Here is a 13283-nt window from a genome sequence, read left to right on the forward strand (position 1 = left end):
GTCTCATCCGAAAGATTAATTCTCTAAGATTTGCTATCAGCGTTCACAGTTTATTTACAAACAACGTACAAACGAGAAAAGTAGGATACTGAAATTAGGAATAATTATTTTCAATTGTATGAGCTTTAAAGAGGACTGGTTGGCAGGATTCTGCTCTAAGTTGATCCATTAAAATTAGACTTTTTTTTTCATAAATGATATTTAAAGTGAGGCAGTCTTAAAATAAATTCTCCCCTCCTCTCCTGAAGATGCCAGCTAATGCTGGGAGATACTGCTATAGGCAGCAGTCACTTTTTGGTTCCTCACCTCCGTACGTTAGCCTAGGCCTTGAGTGTCAGTGAGTTATTCAGCTAAAGGGCATCGTGCCCTTAACTGATCCAGCCTCACTTAACAGCTAAAGACATGCAGTTCCCATCAGCCATCAGCTAGGGTTGCCAACTCTGGTTAGACTTATTCCTGGAGGTTTCATCACATGCCTTCCCGCCTGGCCCAGTCAAACAACCTTCTTTTCCATCTCTAATGTTCTTTATAACTAATACACATGTGTTCAAAGAGAATGAAAACCCCCCACTATTTTTCTCATGTCCTTACGATTTTTCTCCCAGCAGTGTTCAAGAGATGAATCTTTAATTCCTGGGGACTCCCTGGAGGGTGGTGCTCGGCGAGTCGGGCAGAGGCAGCGCAGCGTGGTGAACAGCAGCAGCAGCCAAGCTGACCCGTTGGAGCACATCGGCCGGCAGCTCCTCGGCGGGAAGGAATTCCGACTGGGAGGAGGGGAGCCGAGCATGGCGGCCAGAGGTCAACCCGTGAAGAGAGAGAAGTAGGCCCCGGGCCGTGGAGCATGGAGCCAGCGACGGTGAAGAGGAGGCTGAATTGGAGCATTCACATCCCGACGATGTGTTCGGCGAGTCGGGCGGAGGAGCGCAGCGCAACGAGCAGCAGCAGCAGACTCACGACACGCTGCAGCACGTCGGCCGGCAGCTCCATTTTGGGTAACTCGCAGTCCGGATGGGAGGAGGGGAGCCGGGCATGGTGGCCCGAGCAGGAGAAGCAGGCCACCACACGTGGAGCCGGCAACAGTGAGGAGGAGGCCGTGGTGAAGAGGAGGACGGAGCGGCTGAGGGACATCGTGCTCCCACTGCCACGGGAAGCCATTGTATTGACTCTGAACGCGGCACTGTATGTATAGCTGACGCGTCCCTACGGGGAACAAGCATTCCATTGTACTTGTTACATATGGCAAATAAATCTAATCTGAATCTGAATCTGAATGATGCTACATGTCACCAGACAGGGATAAGGAGTAGGGATCCTGATTAATTTTTAGTCCTAAGGCGCATTGTGCCACAGTCCCTGACATGAATCTGTCATTCATGAAACATAGAAACATAGAAACATAGAAGATAGGAGCAGGAGTAGGCCATTCGGCCCTTCGAGCCTGCTCTGCCATTCAATGAGATCATGGCTGATCATCCAAATTCAGTACCCTGTCCCTGCCTTCTCCCCATATCCCTTGATCCCTTTAGCCTTAAGAAATATATCCAACTCATTCTTGAATATATTTAATGAACTGGCCTCCACCGCCCTCTGTGGCAGAGAATTCCACAGGTTCACCACTCTCTGGGTGAAGAAATCCCTCCTCATTTCAGTCCTAAATGGCTTACCCCTTATCCTTAGACTATGACCCCTGGTTCTGGACTCCCGGCCAGCAGAAACATCCTTCCTGCATCTAGTCTGTCCAGGTCTGACAGAATGTTATAGGTTTCGATGAGATCCCCTCTCAATCTTCTAAACTCCAGTGAGTATAAGCCCAATCGACACAATCTCTCCTCCTACGTCATTCCTGCCATCCCAGGTATCAGCCTGGTGAATCTTCACTGCACTCCTTCCATGGCAAGAACGTCCTTCCTCAGATAAGGCGACCAAAACTGCACACAATATTCAAGGTGTGGTCTCACCAAGGCCCTGTACAACTGTAGCAAGACATCCTTGTTCCTGTACTCGAACCCTCTTGCTACGAAGGCCAACATACCATTTGCCTTCTTAACCGCCTGCTGCACCTGCATGCTTACCTTCAGCGACTGGTGCACAAGAACACCCAGGTCTCTTTGCACTTCCCCTTCTCCCAATCTATAGCCTTTCAAATAATAATCTGCCTTCCTGTTTTTGCCACCAAAGTGGATAACCTCACATTTATCCACATTACTATAGTGCATTTGCCTTGTTTCTGCCCAATCACCCAACCTGTCCAAATCGTATTGGAGTTTCACGACATCCTCCTCACAGCATACCCTCCCACCCAGCTTTGTGTCATCTGCAAATTTGGAGATATTACATCCAATTCCCTTGTCCAGATCATTAATATATATTGTGAACAGCTGGGGTCCTAGGACCGATCTTTGCGGTACCCCACTAGTCACTGCCTGCCACTCGGAAAACGACCCGTTTATTCCAACTCTTTGCTTTCTGTCCGCCAACTAGTTCTCTATCCAAGTCAATACCTTGCCCTCAATCCCATGTGCCTTAATTTTGCACGTTAATCTCTTATGCGGGACCTTGTCGAAAGCCTTCTGAAAGTCCAAATACACCACATCCACTGGTTCTCCCTTATCTATTTTACCAGTTACATCCTCAAAAAATTGCAGTAGATTAGTCAAGCATGATTTACCTTTTGTAAATCCATGTTGACTGTGTCCGATCCTGTCACTGCTTTCCAAGTGCTCTGCTATTACATCTTTTATAATGGACTCTAGCATTATCCCCACTACCGATGTCAGGCTTACCGGTCTCTCATTCCCCGCTTTTTCTCTGCCACCTTTTTTGAATAGTGGGGTAACATTAGCTACCCTCCAATCCATGGGTACTGTTCCAGAGTCTATCGAGTTCTGGAAGATGACCAGCAATGCATCTACTATTTCTAGGGCCACTTCCTTTTGTACCCTGGGATGTAGATTATCAGGCCCTGGGGATTTATCGGCCTTCAGTCCCATCAATTTTCCTAACACCATTTCCCTACAAATACTGATTTCTTTCAGTTCCACCCTTTCATCAGACCCTATGTTCCCCGGCATCTCTGGGAGGTTATTTGTGTCCTCCTTTGTGAAGACAGAACCAAAATATGTATTTAGTTGGTCTGCCATTTCTTTGTTCCCCATTATAAATTCCCCTGATTCTGACTGCAAGGGACCTACGCTTGACTTCACCAACCTTTTTCTGTTCACATATCTATAAAAGCTTTTACAGTCAGTTTTTATGTTCCCTTCAAGCTTACTCTCATATTCTATTTTCCCTTTCTTAATTAATCCCTTTGTCCTCCTTTGTTGAATCCTAAACTGCTCCCAATCCTCAGGATTATTGCATTTTCTGGCCAATTTATATGTCCTCTCCTTGGATCTTATGCTATCCCTAATTTCCCTTGTTAGCCATGGTTGAGTCACCTTTTTTGTTTTATTTTTATGCCAAACTGGGATGAACAAATTCTGTAGCTCATCCATTTGGTCTTTGAATGTTTGCCATTGCCTATCCACCGTCAACCCTTTGAGTGCCATTCCCCAATCAATCCTACCCAACTCGCTCCTCAGACCATCGTAGTTTCCTTTATTTAAATTGAGGACCCTAGTCTCTGAGTCAACTACTTCATTCTCCATCTTAATGAAGAATTCGATCATATTATGATCGCTCCGACCCAAGGGGCCTCGTACAACAAGATTGCTAATTAATCCTTTCTCGTTACATAATACCCAGTCTAAGATGGCCTGATCTCTGGTTGGTTCCTCGACATATTGGCCCAGGAAACCATCCCGTAAACACTCCAGGAATTCCTCCTCCACAGTATTGTTACTAATTTGGTTGGCCCAATCTATATGTAGATTAAAGTCACCCATGATGACTACTGTGCCCTTATTGCACGCTTCTTTAATTTCCCTTTTAATGCCATCCCCAACCTCCGCCTTACTGTTTGGAGGTTTATATACCACCCCCACTAATGTTTTTTTCCCCTTAGTATTTCTCAATTCTACCCATACAGATTCCACATCATCAGAGCTAATATCCTTCATTACAATTGTGTTAATCCCTTCTTTAACCAGTAATGCTACCCCACCTCCCTTTCCTTTTTGCCTATCTTTCCTGAATATCGAATACCCCTGGATGTTGAGTTCCCAGTCTTGGCCATCCTTGAGCCACATTTCTGTAATCCCAACCAAATCATATTCGTTTACCTCTATTTGCACAGCCAATTCATCTACCTTATTACAAATGCTCCTCGCATTAAGACACAAAGCCTTCAGGCTAGTTTTAGAAAAGACTTATGAAATAATACTGAGCGGCCTACGGGTGACACTGTCCAGGGAGAGTATAAATACTCAGGCACAGGCCCAGCTTGCACAGGACATTCTTAACAGGAACTAGTGAAGGACACAACTAGACCTCCATGTTGTAAAACAGTTGATTAAAGCTTTGTTTAACACTTAGACCAAGTGCCTCGTAGTTTTCTTATGTCAGTTCCCACCGCCTATAGCGAGCCCATTCATGCTAAAGCGATTTGTCCGCTACACGCGGTGGATGGTAGAACCATCTGATTGAAGCTGCCCGATGTCTCCACTTTGCAACCGCCTCCCATTGTTGTTAACCATGCGACCAACTGAGTGAAAAGCTGTCTGAAGTCTTGAAATAAAGAGTAGATTGCCTTTCAAAAGCTAGGCTTTATTAACCTTAAAAAACCAACAAGTACATGTTGAGCACCCAGTCTCAACCAAACTGTAGAAAACTGAATTTAAGATGGCCACCACAGGTCACATGGAATCAATTAACCAATAAGTTTACAGCATATATCTCAAGGCAGGAAAACAGGCAACCAATTACAATGCTTCTTATAAAACAAGAATAATCACCACATTCACCCCTCCTTTTAAAATATACTTCAACCTAGGTAGCCTTTACAGTTTACAATTTGTTATTTATGACTAGAGCAATACATGTATAATGCCTTCAACAATTTTAAAATTTTACTATTAAATTATTAATTATTTTAAAAGTCCATTTTTAATCGGTCGACCGGATAGCTTGTTCGTGTCAACCTTCTTAGCCTTGGTGGAGTTCCTTGCCCTCCCACACCAGGAGACACAGAAATATCTTCTGCAGGGAGTCTATCAATATCCCGATTATCAACGGTTTCCGGATTGGAAGTCCCATTAGAAGGTAGACTGGGAGGGTCATGAACATCCATCGGGGGCAAACTAAGAGAATTGTAAGTGTCTGCAATAGGATTGGAAATGTTCGTAGTATCTGTGACGACATCAACATTATCTGAATTATGGCTATTGTTAATGTCCTCAGAAGAGGGCTGGCCACCACAAGGAGCTAAGTCTTTAACTGAAACCATACTTTCTTTCCCATCTTGGAATCGAATGTGAGCATATTGGGTATTTGCCTCCAATAGCTCCACCTCCTCCACTAAAGGATCATACTTTGACAGTCTAACATGGCGTCGGAGCAGCACAGGTCCCTGCATAGTAAGCCATGAAGGTACCGAATATCCCATAGTGGATCTCCGTGGATAGTTGAAGAGCCTTTCATGGGGGGTCACATTAGTAGCCATTGAAAGCAATGATCTAATGGAATGCAGGGCATCAGGCAGTACCGTTTCCCACTGTGTATTCTTAAGGTTCCGGGATGTCAAAGCCAACATAACTGCCTTCCAGATCACCCCATTGTATCGTTCGCACTGTCCATTACCCTGGGGATTATACGGGGTAGTTCTGCTAGTAGAAATTCCCCGACTCTGGAGGTATTCCTTCAACTGGGAAGACATAAAAGAACTTCCCTGATCCGAATGGATATACGCAGGCATCCCAAAGATGACAAAAAGTTGAGTCAGACATTTAATAACTGTAGCAGCTGATACATCTGCACAAGGAAAAGCAAAAGGGAACCTTGAAAACTCATCCACAACAGTAAATATATATTGATTCTGAGTCGTTGAAGGAAGAGGCCCCTTAAAATCAACGCTCAGGCGTTCAAAGGGAGAAGTAGCCTTTATAAGATGAGCTCATTGAGGCTTAAAGAAATTTGGTTTACACCGAGCGCAGACAGAGCATGACGAAGTCATCCGCTTGACGTCTTCAACTGAAAAGGGCAAATTCTTACTGCGTACGAAGTGTATCATCCTCATAACACCAGGATGGCACAAAGCATTATGAAGATTAATAAGCGTATCTCCGTGAAGCACAGAACAATAAGCCCTCGACAGCGCATCAGCGGCAACATTATCCTTCCCCGGACGATAGACTATATTGAAATGGTAGCATGCCAACTCGATCCTCCACCTCATTATTTTATCATTCTTAATCTTTCCGAAATGTTTGACGTCAAACATGAAGGACACAGATTTTTGGTCAGTTACTAACGTAAAATGTCGCCCAGATAAATAATGTCTCCATTTACGCAGTGCTTCTACTATTGCGTACGCCTCTTTCTCTATTGATGAATGTCTCTGCTCACTATTGCTCAGAGTACGTGAGAAAAAGGCCACAGGTCTTCCATTTTGGTTCAGGGTAGCCCCAATTGCAAAATCGGAAGCGTCCGTCTCAATCACAAAGGGAACCTGCTCATCAATAGAATGCACAACTGCTCCAAGGATATCCTTTTTAAGATTATCAAAACACATCCTGGCCTCCCATGATAGAGGATATGTCGTAACCCGAATAAGGGGCCGGATCTTCTGCGAGAAGTTTGCAATCCAATTAGAAGAATAAGAAAACAGTCCAACAACTCGTTGCAAGGCCTTAGAATTAGTAGGGCAAGGTAAATCAATCAGTGGTCGCAGCCATTCTGGATCTGGTTTAATCTTGTTTCCCGAGATAATATACCCCAGTAAATTTACCTCGGTGGTCGAAAAGATACACTTCTCTTTATTGAAAGTTAAGCCAACTTTTTCCGCAACTTGAAGGAATCTTTCTAGATTAAAATCGTGCTCCACCCTTGATTTGCCACACACCGTGATGTCATCTAAATATGAGAAGGTGTCAGAGAGAGAGTTATCACTTATAAAAGTATCCATTGCCCGTTGAAAACAGGCGACACCGTTAGTAACACCGAATGGTACTCGGCAAAACTGGTACAGCTTTCCGCCAGCTTCAAAGGCCGTATATGGTTTGTCCCTCTTAGCGATAGGAATCTGATGATAAGCACTCTTTACGTCAATAGTGCTAAAAACCTTATATTGAGGTACTTTATTGATAAGCTCATCAATCTTAGGCAGGGGGTACGCATCTAATTGAGTATACCTGTTGATAGTTTGAGAGTAGTCTATCACCATTCGCTTCTTATGTCTCTCATTAGTGGTGACAACTACCTGTGCCTGCCAGGGCGAAAAACTAGGTTCAATGATTCCTTCCGATAAAAGACGTTGAACTTCAGAATTAATAAATTCTTTATCCTGACTGCTATACCTTCTTGACTTGGTAGCAATTGGCTTACAGTCCGGCATCAAATTGGAAAAAAGTGATAATGGAGAAATGAATAAAGAAGTTAATCCACAAATAGACAAAGGTGGCTTGGTTCCTCCGAAAGAAAGACTGAGGGACTCATGTAATTGAAGCACACCATGACCAATCAAAATGTCCGCACAGAGATTAGGCAGAACAGATAGGCGTATATCAGTATACGTATTACCTAGGAGAATTAGGAGGGGCACGGTGGCATAGTGGTTAGCACTGTTGCCTCACAGCGCCAGGGACCCGGGTTCAAATCTGGCCTCGGGCAACTGTCTGTGTGGAGTTTGCACATTCTCCCTGTGTCTGCGTGGGTTTCCTCCGGGTGCTCCGGTTTCCTCCCACAGTCCAAAGATGTGCGGGTTAGGTTGATTTGGCTATGATAAATTGACCCTTAGTGTTAGGGGATTAAATACGTGGGGTTACGGGGATAGGGTGGGATATGTGTCGGTGCAGGCTCGATGGGCCGAAATGGCCTCTATCTGCACTGTGGGGATTCTGTGATTCTGTGATTCTGTGAATTAATTTCACAAGGCAACAACCAGCTACTTGTGAGGTGAGAGTCGTCTGAGCCATACACACCTGATAGGAAACAGGTGAAATTTTCAAACGCTTCTCCCTCACAAACTGAAGACTTATAAAGCTCTCAGTACTGCTCGTATCTATAAGGGCCTTCACTTGTAACCCATTAACTTGGGCCATAATTATAGCTTTGTTTAGGCCATGGGAAAAGGCGGCAGAAACTGATGCAATAAACGCCCTATCTAAAGGCTGAATGGTCGCAGAGGAGGCAACCGATTTGCAAACACGTGCGTAATGACCTCCCTTGCTGCATTTACTACACACAGCCTCCTGGGCAGGGCACTTCAGACGGGGGTGCCGGGCGTTCCCGCAAAAATAACACTTCTGAATCCTAGAGGCAACAGCTGCCGAAGTAGAAACTGTTTCGGAATCTGGTAAACCACTCCTATTAAATCCACGTAACTCCCTTTCATCCGGAACTGCTGAAACCATGGTCGCAGGCTGATCAAAAAGAGCATAAGAATCTGAACTTCTCTGAGCCAAATCCAATGTAGAGGCTTGCTCAAAAGCACTCTTAAGATCCAAGATCTTATTTTCTAATAACCGCTGATGAATTGATCTAGACAGTAATCCATTAATAAATGCATCCTGTACCGACTCTTCCCTATGTTCTTCTGCAGACACGGCCTTATAATTACAGTTAGCACCAAGGCGCCGGAGTGCTTGTAAATAAGCATCCAAGGATTCTCCCGCCTGCTGCCTACGGGCAGATAAAAGGTGACGTGCAAATACCTCATTTTTGGGTTTAACAAAAAAAAATTTCAATGTAGCAATAGCCAATTCATAAGTTTCACAGTCCAAAATATACTTATACACACCCGGAGCAATGTAGTTGATTAGTATGTCCAACTTATTTAGAGATTGCTGATCCAACACTCCCAAAAAGTTTTTAAATGTACGATACCAATGTTTCCATTGATCATCCACTCCTGCAGAATTAGGGTCAGCATTAAATCGTTCCGGTCGAAGATATCGTTCCATTATAGCAAAAGGTTAATACATTGAAATAAAGAGTAGATTGCCTTTCAAAAACTAGGATTTATTAACCTTAAAAAACCAGCAAGTACATGTTGAGCACCCAGTCTCAACCAAACTGTAGAAAACTGAATTTAAGATGGCCACCACAGGTCACATGGAATCAACTAACCAATAGGTTTACAGCATATATCTCAAGGCAGGAAAACAGGCAACCAATTACAATGCTTCTTATAAAACAAGAATAATCACCACAAGTCTCCATTAGCTGGCCGCACGGTTAACAATTACAGGAGGCCATTGGAAAGCGGAGACTTGGGGGAGCTTCAATCAGCTGTTCGCACGGCATGCATTGTGAGAAGCTCCCTGCCAGTTCACACCACGATGGGTGACAGCTGCGGGCTTCATGCAGTTATTTAAATGAAGGTAGTTCTGTGAATCATGAAGACAGATTCATCTACAAGCAGCTTCAATCAGCTACAGGAGGCCATCGGAAAGCGAAGGCTTTGGGCAGCTTCAATCAGCTACAGGAGGCCATCAGAAAGCGGAGACTTCGGGCAGCTTCAATCAGCTACAGGAGGCCATCAGAAAGCGGAGACTTTGGGCAGCTTTAATCAGCTACAGGAGGCCAACAGAAAGTGGAGACTTTGGGCAACTTCAATCAGCTACAGGAGGCCATCGGAAAGTGGAGACTTTGGGCAGCTTCAATCAGCTACAGGAGGCCATCGGAAAGTGGAGACTTCGGGCAGCTTCAATCAGGTAAGTAGTGAACTGCATGAAATAGCCGGCACGCTGAATATGTTGTAATCTTTGTAATTGATGTCTATGGTGATGCCAAATGTTTAGTGCCATTTGCCCGATATAGGCATCTATCCAGGATAAGCACTGACCGTGTACATGGTGGGGACTGTATCTCCTTTCTTGAGCATGGCTGAGATCAGCTAATTCAGCACACACCAGTGTTACAACCTGGGGCCTAAGGTGCTACAAGGCCCAATTCCACGCTAGGGCAATTAATTTACCAAGTGAGCCATCAGGGAGTGTGAGACAGCCTTTTTTAAAAGGGTCCTGGTCTTCGACTCTACTTTAAGGATTATCTTACAGGCAACACCTCTATTGGATGGCGGAAATCTTTGAAGAACAAAGCAGTTATATTTACATCCCAATCCCATCATGCCTCATTCAGCCGTGGTTCGATGGTGGCACTCTCGCTTCCGAGTCAGAAGGTCATGGGTTCATAGTTCCACTCAAAGGACTTAAGCACATAACCCAGGTTGACACTCCCACTGCAGTAATGAGGGAGTGCTGCACTGTCGAGAGTGCTTTCCTTCAGATGAGACATTAAACCGAGGTCCCATCTGCTCTCTCAGGTGGACGTAAAATATCTCATGGCATCATTTTGAAGAAGGGCAGGGGAATTCTCCCCAGTGTCCTGGGCAATATTTTTCCCTCAACCAACATCACTAAAACAGGTGATCTGGTCATTATCACATTGCTGTTTGTGGGACCTTGCTGTGCACAAATTGTCTGCTGTATTTCCTACATTACAACAGTGACTACGCTTTAAAGTACTCCATTGGCTGTAAAGTGCTTTGGGGCATCCTGAGGTGGTGAAAGGGACTGCATAAAAGTCTTTCTTTCTATTGCTTTGCCTTCTGCTTCATGTTGCTATTGGCCATCGTGGATGCTTTTTGCACTGCATTCTGCACCCTGAACGGTTTTGGTGAAGGTGACGATGGAAACCATGTCATCTCCGATATCGACCCGCACCCTCCAGCGCCCGCATACCAGCATCTTCTTCAAGGCCCGTTGAAAATCACGGTTGAGGAAGGCATAGAGCATAGGGTTGATGGTGGAGTTGCAATATCCGAACCAGGTGATGACTTTAAATGCAGAGTTAATGGTGGTGCTGTTGAGCTGTGAGCCGCGCACGGCGATGCAGACATTGAAGACAAAGTAGGGGAGCCAGCACAGCACGAAGACTGATATGATTATACTCATGGTCCTGGTGGCCTTGTGCTCCAGCTGCAGGTTGTCTTGCCGCCTGCTGTCAGGGTGATAGTGGAGGTCGAGCGTCTGTGACATGATCCGTGCTGCTTTCAGGCGCGAGGCGCGATATATGAAGAAGTACATGGTGCACATGATCAGGAAAGGGACGTAGAAGGCCAGAGCGGAGGCCACGATCGCAAAGGTCCCATTGGTGACGAACACGCACTCCCTGTCGCCATCGAAGTCCACGCCCGGGATTTCGTTCCAACCCTGCATCACCGGCAGGAATGAAATCATGGAGGAGTAGACCCAGATGGTAATGGTCATGGCAATGCACCTGTGGGAATGGAGGGAAAATAAGCAGAGGATAGGAATGAGATATCAGGTCTCATTAGCACAGAGAGCTGTTTCAACATTAATAAGTAGGTGTTTTAAAAAAGTTAAGAAAACTTTTGTGACACCAGTTTCTAGGAGTGGTCTTGCACTGCCTGTCCAAGGGTGCATTCACACTGCAATGTCAGCATTGGTACAAAGTAGTTTTGTTATATCCACACTGACTCCGTTGGTAGCTCTCTCACCTTTGGGTCAGAGGCCATGGGTTCCAGTCTTGCTTGGAGATTTTAATTCCTCAAATAACCCAAGCTGACACTCCCAGTGCCACAAACAGCAACCTGACCGTGACCAGATAATCTGAAAAATGGCACTTCCAACAGCGTAGCACTCCCTCAGTGCTGCACTGGAGTGTCAGCCTGGATTAAGTGCTCAAGTCTCTGGAGTGGGACTTGAACCATGACCTCCTAGTTCAAAGGCAAGAGTCCTACCAACTGAGACACGGCTGCCCTCAATTACACTTTGCCAAAAAAAACTAGTTGTTGCCGGTGTGCAGACCATGTTTGCCTCAAGTCATTGATTCCAAAAAAAGTAATTCATTGTATGTGAAGTGCTTTGAGATTTTTCAACAGTGATAAGGATCTATATAAATACAAGTACCTATTTTGACAGAACAATCTAAATGTTACTTACTCATCAAATGAGGAGTCTGTTGATTCCCAGTTCTGTTTTTGTTCACTGGAAAGGGATTTGTTGAATGAATGCTTGTTTCTAGTGTAAAAGCATGAGGTCTGGTGATCCTTACCTTCCGCGGGACATACGTTTGGGGTAGTGATAAGGAGTAGCCACAGAACAGTAACGGTCCAAGCTAATGAAACAGAGCGTGACGATGGAGGCTGTGCAAAACATCACATCGAAGGAGATCCACACCTTGCAGAACAAACGGCCAAACATCCAGATTCCAGTCACCTCATAGATTATGCTGAGCAAAAAAACAGATACCTTTATTATGTGGTGTTCAAAATTAGGAAGGGTTTTGATAGAGTAAGTAATGAGACTGGCAGGAGGGTCAGTAACCAGAGGACACAGGATTCAGATAATTGGCAAAAGAACCAGAGGGGAGATGAAGATAATTTATTTTTACACAGTGAGATGTTATGATCTGGAATACATTGCCTGAAAGGGTGGTGGAAGCAGGTTCAATAGTAACTTTAAAAAATGAACTAGATATGTACTTGAAAAGTTAAAATTTGCAGGGCTATGAGGTGAGAGTGGGGGAGTGGGACTAACTGAATAGCTCTTTCAAAGAGCCGGCACAGACACGATGAGCCGAATGGTCTCCTGCTGTGCTGCATGAATCTTTTGAAAATTACCCTCTGCCCAAAGGAATCGATATTGGTATTAATAGTAACACTCCACACTTACACTTACCTAAAGGGCATGACCAGACATGCCACCAGAAGGTCTGCTGTCGCTAGGGACAGGATGAACATGTAAGTCACTGTTCTCAGTCTCTTCTCCAAAGCAGGGCAGATAAACACCACCGCATTTCCCAGAAGTGTCACCAGGTCCACCATGGTCAGTATGGTCCCAACTAACACCTCTTGGTGGGAGATCTGGATGTGAGAGGCATTCCCAACCCCTAGAGAAGCCAAAGGAGACAAGCTGTGGTTGGAAGAATTACTCGCTATCCATAGAGAGCTCATGATTCATTTTCTACAAAGAAAGTGGGGGGGGGGGGAAAAAAGACTTTCAACAGGTAATTCATTCTGATATAAAATACAAATACTAGCAGAAATTAAAAAGGGACAACATCATAGTTTACTATAACTATAAATGAAAGCTGTTACTAATCCTATTATTACTAATACTATTATTAATTACATGTATTACTAATACACTATTACTAATACT

At 44.7% G+C, this 13283-nt stretch overlaps 1 protein-coding gene across 1 annotated transcript; it reads right to left on the minus strand.

Annotated features, from left to right (window-relative positions):
- Positions 1-4688: 4688 nt before the first annotated feature.
- On the minus strand, positions 4689-12265 carry LOC147113797 (5-hydroxytryptamine receptor 4-like). The gene is made up of 2 exons (XM_085995128.1): positions 12063-12265; positions 4689-11376 (listed from the first exon to the last, which is right to left on the minus strand). The coding sequence occupies exon 2, from the start codon at positions 11364-11366 to the stop codon at positions 10719-10721; it is 648 nt and encodes a 215-aa protein (XP_085851254.1). The 5' UTR covers positions 11367-11376; positions 12063-12265; the 3' UTR covers positions 4689-10718.
- Between the last annotated feature and the right edge of the window lie 1018 nt (positions 12266-13283).

The sequence above is a fragment of the Somniosus microcephalus genome, chromosome 8 (genome assembly GCF_052327205.1).
Source record: "Somniosus microcephalus isolate GS21.2 chromosome 8, FLI_Smic_1.0, whole genome shotgun sequence".
Taxonomy (NCBI): Eukaryota; Metazoa; Chordata; class Chondrichthyes; order Squaliformes; family Somniosidae; genus Somniosus; species Somniosus microcephalus.

Bases quoted from the DNA above. Each gene is read 5' to 3' on its own strand.
- LOC147113797 (XM_085995128.1), bottom strand. From the start codon at position 11,366: ATGACCATTACCATCTGGGTCTACTCCTCCATGATTTCATTCCTGCCG.